This window comes from Telmatherina bonti (genome assembly GCF_933228915.1).
Source record: "Telmatherina bonti genome assembly, chromosome: 21".
Classification (NCBI taxonomy): domain Eukaryota; kingdom Metazoa; phylum Chordata; class Actinopteri; order Atheriniformes; family Telmatherinidae; genus Telmatherina; species Telmatherina bonti.
This window is the reverse complement of record NC_136630.1, coordinates 19,892,333-19,910,907: the sequence shown is the minus strand read 5'-3', so window position 1 is coordinate 19,910,907 and position 18,575 is coordinate 19,892,333. Positions and strand designations below refer to the sequence as shown.

The 18,575-nt window shown below is 39.8% G+C and overlaps 1 protein-coding gene across 1 annotated transcript in view; it reads left to right on the top strand.

Moving 5' to 3' along the window:
- Nucleotides 1–18,203, top strand: part of LOC306771551 (myoferlin-like) — a 31,018-nt gene extending 12,815 nt beyond the window's left edge. The window contains exons 13-55 of the mRNA XM_079260728.1: nt 1,404–1,507; nt 1,625–1,693; nt 1,808–1,851; nt 2,664–2,746; nt 2,902–2,940; nt 3,297–3,421; nt 3,567–3,680; nt 3,823–4,000; nt 4,107–4,231; nt 4,418–4,527; nt 4,759–4,951; nt 5,631–5,786; nt 5,910–6,041; nt 6,210–6,373; nt 6,947–7,061; nt 7,322–7,424; nt 7,657–7,799; nt 7,988–8,158; nt 8,390–8,483; nt 8,561–8,638; nt 9,500–9,681; nt 10,115–10,273; nt 10,567–10,668; nt 10,765–10,926; nt 11,150–11,315; nt 11,397–11,473; nt 11,589–11,645; nt 14,326–14,337; nt 14,426–14,524; nt 14,657–14,785; nt 14,909–15,064; nt 15,512–15,603; nt 15,702–15,872; nt 15,958–16,106; nt 16,317–16,456; nt 16,537–16,625; nt 16,710–16,805; nt 16,884–17,025; nt 17,097–17,196; nt 17,279–17,469; nt 17,612–17,721; nt 17,824–17,971; nt 18,075–18,203. Coding sequence (XP_079116854.1) covers nt 1,404–1,507; nt 1,625–1,693; nt 1,808–1,851; nt 2,664–2,746; nt 2,902–2,940; nt 3,297–3,421; nt 3,567–3,680; nt 3,823–4,000; nt 4,107–4,231; nt 4,418–4,527; nt 4,759–4,951; nt 5,631–5,786; nt 5,910–6,041; nt 6,210–6,373; nt 6,947–7,061; nt 7,322–7,424; nt 7,657–7,799; nt 7,988–8,158; nt 8,390–8,483; nt 8,561–8,638; nt 9,500–9,681; nt 10,115–10,273; nt 10,567–10,668; nt 10,765–10,926; nt 11,150–11,315; nt 11,397–11,473; nt 11,589–11,645; nt 14,326–14,337; nt 14,426–14,524; nt 14,657–14,785; nt 14,909–15,064; nt 15,512–15,603; nt 15,702–15,872; nt 15,958–16,106; nt 16,317–16,456; nt 16,537–16,625; nt 16,710–16,805; nt 16,884–17,025; nt 17,097–17,196; nt 17,279–17,469; nt 17,612–17,721; nt 17,824–17,971; nt 18,075–18,113 — 5,108 coding nt within the window. The 3' untranslated portion in view covers nt 18,114–18,203. The remainder of the gene's footprint in view (nt 1–1,403; nt 1,508–1,624; nt 1,694–1,807; nt 1,852–2,663; nt 2,747–2,901; nt 2,941–3,296; nt 3,422–3,566; nt 3,681–3,822; nt 4,001–4,106; nt 4,232–4,417; nt 4,528–4,758; nt 4,952–5,630; nt 5,787–5,909; nt 6,042–6,209; nt 6,374–6,946; nt 7,062–7,321; nt 7,425–7,656; nt 7,800–7,987; nt 8,159–8,389; nt 8,484–8,560; nt 8,639–9,499; nt 9,682–10,114; nt 10,274–10,566; nt 10,669–10,764; nt 10,927–11,149; nt 11,316–11,396; nt 11,474–11,588; nt 11,646–14,325; nt 14,338–14,425; nt 14,525–14,656; nt 14,786–14,908; nt 15,065–15,511; nt 15,604–15,701; nt 15,873–15,957; nt 16,107–16,316; nt 16,457–16,536; nt 16,626–16,709; nt 16,806–16,883; nt 17,026–17,096; nt 17,197–17,278; nt 17,470–17,611; nt 17,722–17,823; nt 17,972–18,074) is intronic.
- Nucleotides 18,204–18,575: the final 372 nt, after the last annotated feature.

The following is an 18,575-nucleotide window of genomic DNA, read 5'->3' as shown; positions in this document are numbered from 1 at the left end:
GCAGAAAAACTGGTTCACGCTTTTGTTACTTCGAGACTAGATTACTCTATTACTGGGCTGTCCTAAATATGCCCTGAAAAGCCTTCAGCTGATCCAGAATTCTGCAGCCAGAGTCCTGACCAGAACCAGCAGGAGAGATCATATTTCTCCAGTTTTAGCCTCTCTTCATTGGCTGCCTGTTGAATCTAGAATAGAATTTAAAATCCTTCTCCTTACATATAAAGCCCTCCACAACCAGGCACCACTATATATCAAAGACCTCATAGTTCCTTATATACCAAGCAGAGTACTTCGTTCGCAGACTGCAGGCTTACTTGTGGTTCCTAGAGTCTCAAAGAGCCGAGCAGGAGGCAGAGCCTTTGGTTATCAGGCCCCTCTCTTATGGAATAAGCTCCCAGTTAGTGTTAGGGAAGCAGACACCCTCCCCACCTTTAAGACTAGGCTGAAGACTTATCTTTTTGATAAGTCCTATAACTAGGGATGGTTAGCATCCCTTAGTTATGCTGCTATAGGTTTAGACTGCTGAGGGACATTTCCTGATACACTGAGCTTCTTTCTTTTTCTCTTTATCTCTCTCTTTTATCCCCCATAACAGTGTTGCATCATTAACATGTATGTCTCCTGTCTCAGCAGGTCTCCCTGGCCGGGAGTAGCAGTTCCTGTTGTCTGTTGTCTTTCTGTCCTCTTCCCCTCACACAGCAGAGGCAGATGGCTGCCTGTCCTGAGCCGGGTTCTGCCGGAGGTTTCCTTCCTGTTAAAAGGGAGTTTTTTCCTTCCCACTGTTGCCAGTGTGCTTGCTCAGGATGGGAGATTGAGTTGGACTCAACTCAATCTGTTGGTTTCCTTATATAGTCTATTATGAATTGGCCTTCATTATGTTTTCCCCTCTGTCTGTAAAGCGTCTTGAGATGGCATTGCCGTGATTTGACGCTATATAAATAAAGTTGAATTGAATTGAATTGAATTGAATTGAATTGAAATGTCCAAAGTCTGTCTTGAAGGTTTTCAGTGTATCCCTTTTCTGACACACCTGCGTTCCATTAAATGGATCCAACAGCCAATGAAGTTCTGGACAGTGACTGATTCATTTGAGTCAGGTGTGTTGGGACAGATATACATGGAAAACCTGCAGGATCGTAGCCCTTGAGGAACGGAGCTGAACATCCTTGGAACTGTAGCTTATTAAAATTTAACTCTCATTTCATGCGATGGACTGGCGAGCTGTCCGGGGTGTGCCCTGCCTGTCGCCCAAAGCCAGCTGGGATAGGCTCCAGCTTCCCCGCAACCCTGAATTGGATTAAGCGGTTTAGAAAATGAATGAATGAATCTCATGTCATGCTTGTCAGAACGATGGTCTTCTGATAAACTGAGGTCTATTATTTCTTTGTTTCTGTTTTTTTTAGTGGATGATGCTTTTGTTCAGACATTAAAAGGAATTTTTGGAGGAAATGAAAACAAGAAGAATCTGGTGGATCCCTTCCTGGAAGCACGCTTTGCTGGAAAAAGGGTTCTGATGCCTTTTTTGTTTTCTTCAATTAGCAGCAGCGCTAAACAAACAAAGTAGATACTGATTTTGTGATTCAAAGGAAAGTATAATGCATGACTTTTTTTCCTGTCTTTCCAGTTGTGCACTAAGATCATTGAGAAAAATGCAAACCCAGAATGGAACCAAGTGCTGAACCTTCAAGTCAAGGTGATGAGTCATAGATATGTAAAACTTTAGATTTTTAAAAAAAAAAAAGTCACATGGATAGATTTTTAAGACATTCTGTTTTTCCTTCTCACATCGGTGTTGTATTTCTTACAGTTCCCATCCATGTGTGAGCGTGTTAAACTGGTGGTTTTTGACTGGTAAGTACAAGAACCAATGCTATATTTGTAGGGAATACTTTTGGTTGAGAAGAAAGTAAAGCCAACTTTATTTATAGTTTTACTTCAAGCCAACTTTCTAAATAAAGTTAGCTTGATCAAAGTGCTGGAAACATTTATTAGACATTAAATTCATTTAAAACCATTATAAAACAATGTAAAATAATAACAAAATTAAAAATAAAAATAAGATAGAAAAAATATACATAAGAATGATATTAAAAGTGCTAAAGAAAAGAAATAGGTTAAAGTCGAGGTTTAGAAGTGGACAGTCGGGAGGGCTGCCAGCAGCCCTGTGACAAAAGCACAGGGCTGCTGTGGTGTGGTGAGCTGCATTGTACTCGTCTGTGTATGTGTGTGTGGTATGGGTGTGTATCTTCTACATCAACCACATGAGAATATTGTAGGGCGGTGACTCAGACTAGAGTGGTCCCTTCCTTTCCCTCAATAACATGTTCTGTTGGCACTGTCGACTAACTTTCTTCACTGCATTTTTGAGCAAATGATTAGTCAGATAGCTGAGGTCCAGGAAAGGCCGGAGGGAAATAAGTGCAAGAGGAAAAGGTTAGAAAAATAGTGTGTCCCCTCAGACAGTGTTTATAACACACTGAAACATGAGAGCAGCTATTGTGGCTAATCTAAACAAAAAGGAGACTTCTTTTTTTCCATGTTATTCACCTTTCTCACAGAGTTAGCGAAGAGCAAAAGCAATTCATGTAAACTACAACATCTGTATATTTTCTATGTTTTTCACATGAATGTGTTTCGTCTTAAGTGATCATGTGTAATTGCAGGGATCGCATGACAGGAAATGATGCTGTTGGCACAACATACCTGAACCTGGCCAGGATAGCCTCCTCTGGTGGAGAAATAGAAGGTATTGTTTTATTCTACGACAAGTTTGTCTTAAATAAAATACACAACAATTCTGGGGTAGTCTGGAGCATCTCATCTATTAAAGTTGGTTTTGCTGGTCTGGTTTAATTGACATCTAAATGGTACTTGAATTGTCCCTTTTTTCTTCTGGAATAGAGGAACATGCGAGAAACGGGGAAATTCCATCATACGAAGGTTCACCCGTGATCTTTCTAGTTCTGTGTTGCATGAGATGTTATTCATCAAGCATGTCATGAATGCTCAGTAAAGCCCAGTTGTGTTTGCGCTATAACTACAGCAGCTACTGCTTTTACGCTACGCTTCATCACAACGTTTTGCTCTGTTTTGATGTCAGTGTGTAGAAATAGAATTTACATGTTTATCTCACCTCACTTTTTCACTGTTGCTTTTTTTTAGTCACTGCCAACTGCTCGCATGCCGTTTGCCACATTTGCCTACATGCAGCCAAAATGACTAACTAATCTTTAAACTATTTAAATACATTTGATTGGTCATCCATTAATAGATTAATTTTGTTGCCATTATTTTAGGAAACACAGGGGAGTCTGAGGTGGGTTTCCTTCCTGTGTTTGGGCCCTGCTATGTCAACCTATATGGGAGTCCCAGAGAATTTACTGGTTTGCCAGACCCCTACGATGATCTCAATTTTGGCAAGGTAGTGAAGTACAAAATGATCTAGTATCTTAAGATTCACTTGTAATTATAACCTTTCCTTCACTCTCTAATCTCCTTGATGCTTTTTTTTTTTTTTAAAAAAGAAAACATTTAAGGGTTCATATTAATGTTTTGTGTTTGCTAAGGGAGAAGGAGTGGCCTACCGAGGCAGGATTCTGGTGGAACTGTCCACAAAACTTGAGGGGAAAGCAGACAAAACCGTAGACGATATCCACAGTGACGACATCCTGGTGGTACAGGTACTGTGACTATTGTCAGCTCGACATAAGACGATTAGAATTAGATTAGATTAGAAAAATTGTGATAAAAAAAATAGCGAAACTTCGCTTCAGAGGTTTAAAATATTTTCTGTCTCTCTATCCACATCTTCTGCCTGATTAGAAGTACCAAAGGAGGAGAAAATACTGTCTGTGTGCAGTCTTCCACAGCGCCTCCATGATTCAGGAACCCGGTGAGCCAATCCAGTTTGAGGTCAGCATTGGTAACTATGGCAACAAATTGGACACCACCTGCAAACCACTGGCTTCTACCACTCAGTACAGCTGTGCTGTTTTCGATGGTGAGTGATTAAATTTATTTTGGATAATGAATATTCATAAAATTCAGCAATATTCACTTAAAACATTTCACAGGATCACTTTAACCACTGGGTTTGGTCTTTCTAGGTAACCATTACTACTACCTGCCCTGGGCAAATACGAAACCAGTGGTTGCGATTACATCGTTCTGGGAGGACATAAGCCACCGCCTGGACTCTGCCAACATTATCCTCTACATTACTCACAACCTGGTAATATTAAACTGTAATTACTTCTAATAGTTTTCCTCTGCAGTAGACTTATAATGATTTATTGCCACTAAGTTTAGCTCCTTATTGCAGACCGCTAATATGATGTATGTGTGAATCGTCTGAGAGTCAGCCACAGGGGATTGAGGTGTGTTCATAATACTTAAGCTTGTTTTGTTGTTGCTTCAGCAATCCAACCTGGAGGCATTTAAAACTGCAATGTTGGCCAAAGTCTCTGACAACCAGCTAGTTGAGGTGTGGCTGAAGCTGCTGGATCAGCTGATCGAAGACCTGGAGAGGTAACTGGTGGAGGTGTTGCTGAACTATACATCAGGATTGTTTTTGTTGTCTGTGTTTCTTTTGATTCAGTATATCTAGGAGTCAAATAAACCAAAGGAAAATATGGGAATCAAAAGAAGAAAAAATGGTCATGTGACCAAAGTGAAATTACAATTTTTATATTATCTCAGTGCTTCATGTATTCTTTGATAAAAATGCAGTTGAGTAAAAACATTTCTGTTCTCCTCAAGTTTCCCTACACCTGAACTGGAGGGTTGCTCCAATCTGACATCCCTGGATATTCAAATCAAGAAGCTGCGAGACAGTGCTTTGACCACCATCAAGGATTCAGCCAGACGCATGAAAGAGGAGGCCATAGCGATCCGGGACACGCTATCTGACTTAGAGGCCTGGGTGGACAAACTCAAACAGCTGGCTGAGGAGGTGCAAATAAAGAAAAATACTGCCATTTAAAGGAGTTTAAATTTTTCTGCGAAGACTGCTAAAGTCTGCTTTTGTCTTTGTAGCTTTGTTCTAAGAAGTCAAACTTGTAATCATTTGAATGCTACTGAACAGAATTTCTCCAGGTTTTTGAAACGTCTTTTTAAACATTTTATATCTTTCTTTGGTTCAGTTTATAGAGGAATGTCATCTTTCTTTATCAAGCCATTTAAAACCGACTGATGAGTCAGAAGGTTTCACTATTGTGTCGACTCTTAGCATTCACAACTGATATGCAACAAAAATAATAATGCAAAAATCAAAAATGGCCATCGAACATGTCATAAATATATCATTTAGTTATGTGCGGAATAATTCCCTTTGCAGGAATCTAGTGGCCCGGTTCCAGCTGACCACTTCCTAGAAGATTACTCACTTACTTGAGTTATTCCAGCCATGAATCGCATGGAGCATGACAATGCGTTGTCCAGTCAGTGTGACCAGTACACATTACACATGACCGGCTCCACAGAAATATGCACTCTGTAAATCTCCAATTCCTCATAAGATCCCTTACAAAGATGCTTCACTGAAACAAAACTAGACAAAATCATAGTTATGTTTCTTCTTCTATGGTACACTTTGTATTCATAATTTATGGCATTATTCTCTCTGTTTCTAGCCCCAGAACAGCATGCCTGATGTGATCATCTGGATGTTGCGTGGTGAAAAGAGGGTGGCATACAGTCGTATTCCAGCTCATGAAATCCTGTATTCAACATACAGCGAGCAGGCCTGTGGACAACACTGTGGCAAGACTCGGACCATCTTTTTACAGGTAGTACATACAATATGTAAGAGAAAATGAAAGGTTTAAATGTTATGCAGGAATTGGCGACATTAGATTTAGTCTAAACAGCTTAATGTATTTCAGACTTTTCCTTCTTTTTGATTGCTGCAGTATCCCATGGACAAGACCAAAGGTCTGAAGGTGCCAGTTCAGATTCGAGTCAACATGTGGCTGGGTCTGTCTGCACACGAGAAAAAGTTCAACTCATTCTCTGAGGGAACTTTCAGTGTGTTCGCTGAGCTGGTACGTTATCCCAGAGCAAATTTAATCATTTCTGAAATTTTACAGGAATATGTTTTGTAGATTTCATCAATCGTATTTAAAAAAATAAAACATTATAACTAAATGTTTACAAACTTGTCAGCTGTCAAACCAGCTATAAAAATAAGCATGCCTTTTGCTCTGTAACAGTATGAAAATCAGGCCCAAGTCTTTGGGAAGTGGGGGACCACAGGACTAGTGGGACGCCACAAATTCTCCGATGTAACGGGACAACTTAAACTAAAACATGAGTATTTTATTCCACCCAGAGGATGGGAGTGGGAGTCAGATTGGTTCATTGATCCTGAAAAAGCGTAAGTATAAATTGATTTGATGATGTGGCATTCTTCTGCTTTGAATGCAACACATTTTATGAAAAGGATCAAGTTTCTATTAAGTCTCCACAACTAATTTTATAGTTTTATGTATTTTTCTCCACTAAATACAAATATTCAAGCTGAGCAGATTAAGGGAAGGTTTTTTTTTCCTGTTCACTTCTGTCTACATTCCTCTACATGATTTTTACAAGAGCAGTGCAAGGTTGTGCAAGGAACTTACTGTTCCCTGTTTCTACATCTACCCCTGTCAACTCAATTATTCATTCTTGCTACAGTTTCATGTATACCATTTCTTTGTGTTCTGTGCCAGCATTTTTGAAGCAGAAACTACCTGTTTTTTGGAAAAGTTGGAAAAAAAATCAACAGGGGTACATTACAAATCCATTATGAGCTTACTTTTATTCTTTACCCATTTATCATATATAAAAAGTAGAATATATATTTAGACAATCAGACTAAATGTAGTCCTGAAAATGCAAATACTTGCATGAGACGCTGCTACATGCTTCAAAAATGTAAAAATTATTTATGTACGTCACTTTGTTCCAGTCTGCTAACAGAGGCCGATGCAGGACACACAGAATTCATGGATGAGGTTTTCCAGAACGAGACCCGCTTCCCTGGCGGAGAGTGGAAGGCTGCCTCCGAGCCGTACACGGATGTGGTGAGATCAGAAAGCTAACATGCAAATAGAGAGTAGTGCAGCTGTAGATGGCGTGCACAAAGACTCTTCATTAACTTGTCACTTTGACAAATAGACATGAATTTACATTTGTTGCCTAACCGGACTCATATAAAATAGATTTTTTTTTTTACTCTTTCTGATTGAATTTTTCTGATTTGACTACAATCTGTCTAATAAAACTGAATTTAAAAACATGTTTAAATTCTATGTTTAAAACACACATTGTTTGTGTTGTGCAGAATGGGGAGAAGAGTCGCAAACCTGAAGAGTTTGACTGTCCTCCTGGTTGGGCATGGGAGGACAGCTGGACTGTGGATGACAACAGAGCTGTGGATGATCAAGGTTCAGACATTATTCTTATTGGCTGAAGACGTGATTGTATCTTTTTTTAAAACTTTGTTATTGATTAAAAGAAATCCCGTTAATTAAAAGAAATAAAAGGGGAATGACCATTAAAATGTGCATGTTTACGATTTAAAATTGCAGAAAGAAACTATCCTGCTAGATCTAAAAGTCCATCTGTTCTAACTATAATGAAACTGAAAGTGTTTCTATACCGATGTGTGCTGTAAAGGATGGGACTATGGAGTGACCATTCCGCCAGATGACAAGCCTCAGTCCTGGGTCCCTGCAGAGAAGGTGTACCACATCCACCGCAGAAGGAGGCTGGTTCGGCCTCGTAAGCGAACCACAGTCCCTGCAGGAGCAGCAGTGGAGGTCAGCACAGGACAGTATCACTAAACTTTGAATGTTTCTTTAAAAAACTGGAAATACAGTAATGTTTATTGGATCTGCTGTCCGTAGCGAAGGTTTGATATAATTTCAGAACAATCCATTAAAATAGATGATGTTGTTGTGATTTCTTCTAAGTGATTAAAATACTTAAGTTTTTGTTTTACATACAGAGGCAGAATAAAGGTGACCCGGAGGGATGGGAATTCTCCTCTCTGATTGGCTGGAAATTCCACCGAGAAGAACGTTCATCGGACACGTTTCGTCGAAGGCGCTGGAGGAGAAAAATGGCACCCGAAGATCGCCTTGGAGCATGTGCCATCTTTAAGCTGGAAGGGGCTTTGGTAAATAAAGGAAGGATTGAATTATCCTGAGTTCAACTCATTTACAGTGAGACCAACTTCCAAATTCCTGTTTAACTTGGAAGAAACGCCGAAAAAGCAGGAACTAACTGTCCTCAATGAATCACCAAATATTTACATATGAATTAAACAAATCCGTTGTCACGCAATGTGTTGGCAGTGTGTGTTGCGTGAACATGTAATGCAAAGATATCTGCTGGGTTTGCTCTGCAGGGTGTTGACACGGAAGAGAAAGAGAAAGGCTCCAAAGCTGATGCTACCAAACTGTTTGGTGCTAACACGCCCACTGTGTCCTGCTCCTTCGACAGTGAGTCAACAATATAAATATAAATGAATAAAAGTGAAATATATGATACATATGTAATATGTTTGTCTCCTCTTTAGGGTCACACATGTACCATCTCCGTGTCTATGTCTATCAAGCAAGGAATCTGAAATCCATGGACAAGGACAGTTTTTCTGGTAAGATTAAACTGGCTAGTCGGTAATATATGAACATTGTCCCAATTTCTGGGGAATGTGGACACGTATGCAGGCTGATGAGGCAGGCAGGTGCCACAACAAACACTTCAGGTAACAACACTCCAGAGGGTGGATGCAACGACAGGAGACTTGTTTAATGGGGGCGGGTGGCAGGCAAAGGAAACAGTAATCCCCTCAGAGACAGAAACACAGGAGGAGGCGGAGCATCCAATCCTGGGGCCCTCTCAGAGATAGGGATTCAAGCTTCATGATGAGCAGGAGCATGGCCTGGTGTGGGCAGTGGGGTGATGTGGACTGGGACTAGGATGCAGGGCTGGACCACTGAAGCACTGCACAGGACCTGGGTGTGTCCTGTAGTCTTGCTTTGGCACTGGAGAAGACACTGGAGACACTGGCCGGGTGTTGCCGGAGACAGTGGTGTGCAGTAAGGTTTCTTTTAGCCATTCCTCTGACCCTCAAAGTGGTCCAAAGCAGCTTTAGGAGAGCTGGTTGTGTACAGATCACCATTCTGGACCCCCTGAATGGTGTAACCCAGTGTTTCTCAATTCCGGTCCACAGGCCCTCCTGCCCTGCATGTTTTATAGGCAACCCTACTTTGATATACCTGAATGAATTAAAGGGCTTGTTAACAGGCTGCAAAGAACTTAAAGAGGACGTTCTACAATCTGACTCAGGTGCTTTGGAGGAGAATTATGTCTAAACATGCAGGGCAGGGGGGGCTGAGGACTGGAATTGAGAAATACTGGTGTAACCTAAACCAAAAGCCCAGAGACCATAAAAAACTTTTTTTTAAATGTACTTGTTAAACACTCATGGAATCATGCTTTTCTTTCATTGCAGATCCTTACGCACACGTCTCTTTACTACATGTCAGCAAGACAACAGAGAAACTTAAAGCGACGCTGAATCCTACCTGGGACCAAACTCTGATTTTCAACAACATCGAGATATACGGAGACCCCCAGAACATTGCTTACCATCCCCCTGATGTGGTGCTGGAGTTCTACGACAATGACCAAGTGGTAGGTTACAGCAGATGCCTTTATTGAAGGCATTTGTTCAACAAAATTTTAGTGCATACTAAGCAACATACTCCTAAAGAAACGCACAAAAAAAACAGAGACATGTTCAAACAAAATCCCTCTCAGTCATGTCTTAGACACAAGTCGTGTCTAGTGTTTTCTTTTCCTTCATTTATTGGCTGTGTTTGTGCTGCAACCTTCAGGTAGAGGATATATACACACACCAGTTTGCTGGTTGGAATCCCCCCCTTTCATCCACTCTTTTCTTCTTTGACCTTGATTTGATACTTAATGTTAAAAAAAAAAAAGAAAACTAACCACATCCTCCATGACATTCTCTGTCTGGATTTTCTAAATGTAGTTTTGTACTCATTAAACACATAACCTTAGAAATATCATCCTCTGAAACTGTGGCATGTGATCCTCTGCATAGGGGAAGGATGAGCAGCTCGGCCGCAGTGTTTGCACCCCACTAGTGAAGCTGAACTCTGGCATGGATCAAACACCCAGACTGCTGTGGCATCCCATCATCCAGAGTGGGCAGAAATCAGGGGAGACGCTTGTGGCTGCTGAACTTATTCTTATAAACCAGGTTTGTCATGAAAGTAATGTGAAATGAGCCAATTTACAATATGTACAATGTACTTTCATGTCCAATAAGTTCTTTTACATTCTTTGAAGCAATTAGGAATTAATATTTGTAAGTTTTCTTGTGTTTTAATGCAGTGTATGATGTTTACAAATAACACAATGCATGATATGAATAAATGGTGACTTTATTGAAATAAATGTAAAGTAATGTCATGCTCACTCTTTTATTTCTGAGGAGTTATAAAACATAGTCTTACAAGAAGACTAAATGTTATTATTGTCTCTGTTTTGTAGTCAGATGACTCAGATCTTCCCTTGGTTCCCCCAAAAAGAGCAGAGAACCTCTACATGGTTCCTCAGGGAATCCGACCTGTGGTGCAGCTCACTGCTGTGGAGGTATTTTGCATAGTATTTGGCACAGTCCGCCACACAAAAAAATGTGTGTGTTTCCTTCCGATGACATCTCTGCTGTGTGTGCATCTTTGTTTTTAGATTCTTGCTTGGGGTCTAAGAAATATGAAGACATATCAGCTGGCTTCAGTGTCTTCACCGAGCCTTGTGGTGGAGTGTGGCGGGCAGAGGGTGGAGACAGCTGTCATCAAGAACATGAAAAAGAGCCCCAACTTCCCCAGCTCTGTCCTCTTCATCAAAGTGGTAATATTACTGTAACACAGTTTCACAGATGTGTGCTGGAATTCAGCAAAAAAACATCCAGAAGTGATAAAAGTTGCATGTATTGAATTCAGATTAATTAAAAACAAACAAACATGTAATTTATTTGAACTTTGTATCCTGTGTGAGATGACTATTAGAAAACTGTAGCTCCTTTTTTACATAATATGTTTTATTTCTGGTTGTCTTCTGTACTTTTCCGCAGCTCCTCCCAAAAGATGAGATGTACACACCTCCCATTGTGCTGAAGGTGATTGACCACCGTCCATTTGGCAGGAAGCCTGTGGTGGGTCAGTGCACCATCACGTCTCTGGAGGACTTTAGATGTGACCCATTTCTCATTGTATCGGAAGGAGCCAGAGCCTCTAAAAGTAAGAACCGATACAGAAAATGTCTAATAACACACAAGACAGTAGGCAATTATCATAACACCTTTTGTTTATGTTTGACAGTGGCTCTGATGATGTCTGCACCTCGCAAAGATGTCTCTATTACCATGGAGGAAACAAGACCACTACTCGAAGCTCAGGTAGACACCACCACCTTCTGTCTTTACCAGAGCTCATTAAGTTGCCTCTATTTGCTTGAATACAAAATTTAGGCTTTCCAATCATATTTGACAAACTCATTAATCTGGATTGCAGTTTATGTACAGCATGTCAGCTGCTGTCAACAAAATGGCTTCCCCCACTTCCTGTTTTGTATGTATAATTACTTATTATAGCTCTCTAATTCACAAAGCTGTGCACCGATGACACTGGAAAGCTGAGAATCACTCAGTCCACAGTGCTGGAACAAGCTGAATAAAACCCTCATCATGCTGTCACCTTGCTGCCTACAGGGAACTGTCACAATACACGTGATTTCACTTGATCTAAGTGGAACCGTTTTAATGAGCACATTTAATCATCTTGATCATAACAAGGGCGTAACATGTGCAACTTCAATGCTTTAAAATAATCTGAATGCAATGATTGGAAAATCCCACAAACCAAATAACATAGACAAATATCAAAACAGTTTAGCAGTTTATGACAAAATATTAGCTCATCTTGAGTTTGATGGCAACAATATGTCTTTTAAAATCAGCCACATTTTCAGTGTTTAGCACCCCTCTTCTTGTAACAACAGTTCTGTAACTGTCTGAGAACTAACAAGGCTACTTGCTGGACTTTTGGGGGACAAACGTAGTATTTTCTAATATAGTATTTCAGCTGCTAAGCAGTTGCATTTTATGATATGCCACCTGTTTTTAGTTGGACTGATCTGAACTGCAGGCAGACCATCTCAGCATACAAACTCCTCTACTACAATGCAATGCTGTTGTTATAGATGGAGTCTGAAGTTTAGGATTGTGTTGAGGAAATATGAAAGATCTTGATGGGAGCATATCTTGGGCAGATGGTGCCTTTCAAGATGTGAAAATGACCAGTTCCATAGGAACCAATGTTCCTTTGGAACTGGAATCTTCGCACCTCGATGTCACTAAAGATGCTGGAGTTTTGAAGCAAGCAGTGATAACAACTTGTATGGCTCCTCTCCTCTTAATGTCAGTGGATCCAGGATCCAGATGAGTTCCAAAGTTCAGTTTAGAGAACCACAGAAAAGTTGCCTTCATGACTTCATCTCATGTAAACTTTTAATATTCACACAAAAAAGACATGGAAACATTTTTCCTTTGTTTTTCTTTTTTATAGTTAATTAAATTTATATATTTCTTAAACCAAAGTTTAGAATAATAGTTAATGATATAAAAATGAAAATAATTAAATAATAAAAATGAAAAAAAGTAATGGAATAACATAATTACAAATAAGTAATTAAAAATGGCACAATTTCAAAAATAAGATTATTTATAATCCCTGAAAAATATACCTCAAACGATAGAGCCAAATGATGAAATATTGACTTTAGCTCAGAGAAGACATCTGTGTTTTTGGATGATGCCCATGTATGATTTCTTCTTAGTGTGACAATCGTTTGGACAGCAGTGAACTGCGTTCACAGACAATATCTGGAGGCATACCTGAACACATGGAGTGATTTCAGAATTAATTTGTCATCAGGCTGTCAGGCAACCACTTCTGACTTCATGTGTCGCCAGCGAATTCTATACACTTTTATACTGAGGAACATGAATCTGAAATGATTCACATTTATAGACAGTTTATCCGAATACTTACCGTAACCACTGCCTATTATTTCTTCTGAGAGGCTCTGCCTCTCTGAGGTGCTCTTTTTATACTGAGTCATGTTAATGATTCTAAACTGTCACTAAGTTTGTTTGACTAACATTTTAATCGTTTTTGTCCTAACTTTCTTCAGACACGTTGCTGTCATCAAATTAGAGCCAAACAAATTTTTATATCGTGCATCGTCTGCAGTTCTAACAACTGTTCCAGTGTTTTTTATTAATGTTAGACTCTTAACAGGTTTGCATTTATAATTCCTTCAGCTGAAACACTTACAGAGTGTTTTAGGGTGTTTCCAAAAGCTCTGAAGAACACCCCTCCTGGAGCAGATTACATTAGATATATACATACTGTCTGATATTGTAGATCTTATTGTAGCCAAACATATGTTCTAATAAATCCTGAGAGTTATCATGCAGGTGAAGGGACAGATGATGTCATAGAATGGTGTAGTTGCACATTCAGCCTTTTTCTCAACAGATCCTTAGGAGCTTTTCACACCTGGCAACAACCCAAAACTTGCATGTTCCTCTGTTGGTTTCTTATGATCGGATTTCTGCTGTGGAGAAAAAAGCAATATACTGATTTTTAATTGTAAAAAGAAGATTATGTTGTGACCTGCAGGAGGCAGCAATTCACTTCTTGTGAATGATTTGGAGCCATAGCTTATGAGAACTTCGAACTAGTTTGTACTGCTCCCACAGACAATGCCATCTGACTGGCAGTTCTTCAGTGTGCATCCCAGACTGTCTCAAATGGATCTAAATAAATCAAGGATGCGTTTAGGTTTTGTACTTACAACTGTCCACTTCGGATCAAATTCCCTCTTCTAGTACCAGGAGTGAAAAGGGACTTAATAGCAGAGCAGCATGAATAATAACCCATAGGTTGAATGCAGCCCCCATTAATACTCATATTGTTTTCTTGCTACAATAATCCAAAATATCTGTCAGAAAAAATCTGCTTGTGCATTGCCCATTGTTACGCCCTTGTTTCATATCATTGTTGCAAATTAAAAAAATCGCTGCTGGGATCACTTTCTCAACATTTCTTTTACCACACCTCAGTTTCACATTCGCCTTGTTTCACAGAATGCCTTTCAGCATTAATGTCAAAGTTATGAGAATGTTATTGTGACTATGTTTTTTTTTATTTTTTGGGGGGATTCACATCTCATCTTTCACAAAAGCATGCAGAAAAGGTGAGATAAGACGCCGTAACCACATTTTTTTCTGAAAGTGTTGACAAACACATCTCAATCATGAATAAATGCAATTATAATGTTTTAGGAGAAGGAGACAGTCGATTGGTGGAGTAAATTCTATGCTTCAGTTGGAGACCGGGAAAAATGCATCCCTTACCTCAAGAAAGGATATGATACTCTCAAAGTAAGCTGACTTTATTTCTTCCTGTAACATACAGAAACAAGGTATATGTTTATTATTTCTAATCTGTCAAAAAGTAAGAAATGCTGCTTTTCTGTGGCTGCAGAGGACTTTATTGTAAGTTTTGATTTTCAGGTGTATGACACTGAATTGGAGAACATCCCAGAGTTCAAAGGGTTGACTGATTTCTGCAACACGTTCAAGCTGCAGCGTGGCAAGAATGAAAATGGGGATGAGGATCCCACTGTGGTTGGAGAGTTCAAGGTATTTTGTCACCATGCCGAACTCTTAACACTTGGTCAGATACAGTCAATTTCAACTACCAAAGAAAGAACAGCAGTGAACTTGTTCTCAGTCTGTCATTCTTGTGTGCTTTTCTGTTTACAGGGTGCGTTCAAGGTGTACCCCCTGTCAGATGATCCAAGTGTTGCTACTCCGCCTCGTCAGTTCAGAGAGCTGCCGGAAAGTGGACCTCAGGAATGTCTCGTCAGGATTTACGTGGTTCGGGGAATAGACTTACAGCCTAAAGACAATAATGGCAGGGTGAGACTGAAGCTGTTTTACCAACAACACACAGCGTTGCTCAACTGGTGCCCTCCCATTAAATAAGGTAAAAGCAGTCACTGAAATGAGCTAAAATTGACGAAATAAAATGATTAAAAAAGATTAAATGAAAATCTTGACATCAATAAAAATATATACAAAAAACAATCGTGATGAGACCCACGGCAATCGGGTGTTTTCTGTAAGTCCCAGTGACACTTCTGCAGCTGTTGACAGGTATTCTGGCCCACTTCTCATCAACAAAGTGCTCCAAATTTCTATCTAATTGTTTATTTATTTAATTATTCCTATCAACCAGCTTAAATTTAGCTTTTTCTTTAATGGGAGGGTGACATTACACTTGAACATGATAAAAAAAGACCCATTTCTACACGCTTGGCTTAGTCCCAGCTCACTGCTGGGTGTCTCCTTCTTTGTCTTTAATAGTGTGATCCATACATAAGGATATCTGTGGGAAGAAATACAGTTGAAGACAGGGACAATTACTTACCCAACACCATAAACCCTGTGTTTGGAAGGTAAACCTTATGTACAAATGAAAAACAAATGAATATATCAAGTGTGTGAAATAAGGCAAAACCTATTTTTTTTAAACAAACTCCCTTGTGTTGTTTAGGATGTTTGAGATGACGTGTTTCCTGCCCCAGGATAAGGACCTGAAAATCGGAGTCTATGACTTTGATATGCTGACTCGCGATGAAAAGGTCGGCGAAACAGTGATTGACCTGGAGAACCGCTTCCTCTCTCGATATAACTCGTACTGTGGCCTTCCACAGACCTATTGCATGTAAGGAAGCTCCTGAGCGTGATCTTTAGGTCTCATAGGACAGTAAGAAGAAAAAAATTCCATTTTTTTCTCTTGTCATCTTTAGTTCTGGTATCAACCAGTGGAGAGATCAGCTGAAACCATCCCAGATCCTGGAGAATCTGGCTCGTCTGAAAGGACTGTCCAAACCCAGGAGTGAAGACAATGGCACCTCACTTACCTTCAATGGAAAGGATTACACTCTGGCTCAGTTTGGTACTGGTTTAAAGACTTTATTAAACTTATTTACATTAAGGAAATCATTATCATTGATAAAACAAAACAATCATCAAACAACTTCAAAATCATTTGACAGACTAAGGACAATTACATGACTCAGTTATTCAACCTGTTTCCACATATGGAAGCACTAATAATACCACATAAGCTAAGTGTGACTGAGATTTTTTTTTTCTTTACACAAAGAGGACAACAAGGAAATTCATCAGCACTTGGGTCCAGCCCATGAACGCCTCTGTCTGCACGTGCTCAGAACTCAGGGACTTGTCCCAGAGCATGTGGAGACCAGGACTCTCTACAGCAGCTTCCAGCCGAACCTCTCTCAGGTTAGATTCTCTGTATCTAAACGGACACTGAGCCACCTTTAACAATTTTGTAACATCTATTTGCGTTATGTTGTTTAAAGGGAAGGCTTCAGATGTGGGTGGATGTTTTCCCTAAAAGCATCGGACCTCCTGGACCTCCCTTCAATATCACACCACGTAAACCTAAGAAGTGGGTGCTGCTGTATGTTCTGTATATAATCCCGAACCACATTGGATGTCACATCGCTAACATCTACGATTGTTAAATGTTCAGGTATTTCCTGCGTGCGGTCATCTGGAACACCACAGATGTGATGCTGGATGAGACCAGCATCACTGGAGAAAGCATGAGTGACATCTATGTCAAAGGGTACGATTATTACAAATGAGTTTTAAATGAGTCTAGCAGAGTCCTGCTGAATGAACGGTCATACCTGTTGCATTCCAGCTGGATGCCAGGCATGGAAGAGGACAAGCAGAAGACCGATGTCCACTACAGGTCTCTGGACGGAGATGGCAACTTCAACTGGCGGTTTGTCTTTGGCTTTGACTTCTTGCCAGCCGAACAACTCTGCCTTGTTTCCAAGAAGGTGAGACTCCTCCTAGGTTCATTATGAGAGGAAGACCTGTTCAAATAACTCATTTGAAACTTGTCCAACAGGAACACTTTTGGAGTCTTGACAACACGGAGTTTAGGATCCCCCCCAAGTTGATTATTCAGATATGGGATAATGACAAGTTCTCACTGGATGACTATCTCGGTAACAAACCATTTTTCAAGTTAAGCTCAGATTGTACAAAATCACAATTGCAAAAGTTGAGTGTGATATTCTGTGATCCAAGGAAATGTGGAGCTGGATTTGTGCAAGCTGGTTGCTCCTGCAAAGACGCCAGAGAAGTGTTCTTTGGAGATGATGGATATGGAAATGGAAGAACCCTACAAGCTGAAGAACATCAAGTCTTTGTTTGCCCAGCAGTCAGTCAGAGGCTGGTGGCCGTGTTACACAGAAGACGGTGGAACGAAGGTCCTTGGTGTAAGTGAAAATTCATAGAAAAAGTAAAAAGTAAATCTATAATAAATACGAAAAAAATTAAATTCTGTGTTTACAAACCAACTTTGCTGCATTTAAGTAATATAAACCAATTTAAAATGGAACTTCTGTCTTTTTTTTGTAGGGCAAAGTGGAGATGACACTGGAGATCGTAAGTGAGGCAGATGCAGATGAGAGACCTGCAGGAAAAGGAAGGGATGAACCCAACATGAACCCAAAACTGGACCCACCCAAGTATAAAACAGATTTATTGAAACCATATTTACTGTACAGTATTAATATATGTGGATGTGAAAAAAGTTTGTGTAACACAAATACAATTTTCATTTTCCGCAGTCGCCCAGAAACATCTTTCTTTTGGTTCACCAATCCGTGCAAGACCATGAAGTTCATTGTTTGGAGAAGGTTCAGATGTCTCTTTATTGGACTCACCATCCTCGTCATTGTGGTTCTCTTCATCGCCATCCTCTTATACTCCTTACCGGTAAGAAGGAAAACTGCTTCATATTTATCATATGTGAATCTGTGGGTCACCGTGTCTGGATAATGGACAAGCAGTAACTCTGCTCATCGTTTACCTTTTCCAGAACTACATTTCAATGAAGATTGTGAAGCCACTACAGTAACTCTGCCACGGCGGGTCGGTTCATCCAACGAGTAATGATGTAAAAATATCAACCAACCGGACACACATGGAGTCATATTTTAATGGATTTTTTTGTATGTTTTATCAGTGGGAGGGGACGCTTACGCATTTGCACTCTATCAGCATGGGAACATTTTTTTATGTGACAAACTTGTGATAATTTCATAAACTCCTGAATATCTCAAGATTGTTTCCAAACCACTGTTTTTTTTATAAACACAGACAGAAATTACCTGCACAAACATCTAATAATGTTTTATCATTCTTTTATTTTTTATTGTGTGGGTGGAAAAAGTGCTGCTACAGCTTTCTGCAGACAAAAGTAAAGGCTTAAGATGTTTTTTATTGTTGTTTGTTTTCATCAAGTGACTGTATTAAAAACTAGTTTAACATTTCATTTCTCCTCAATGTAATTGTATCAAATGCAAGTTAAGGAAAAGGT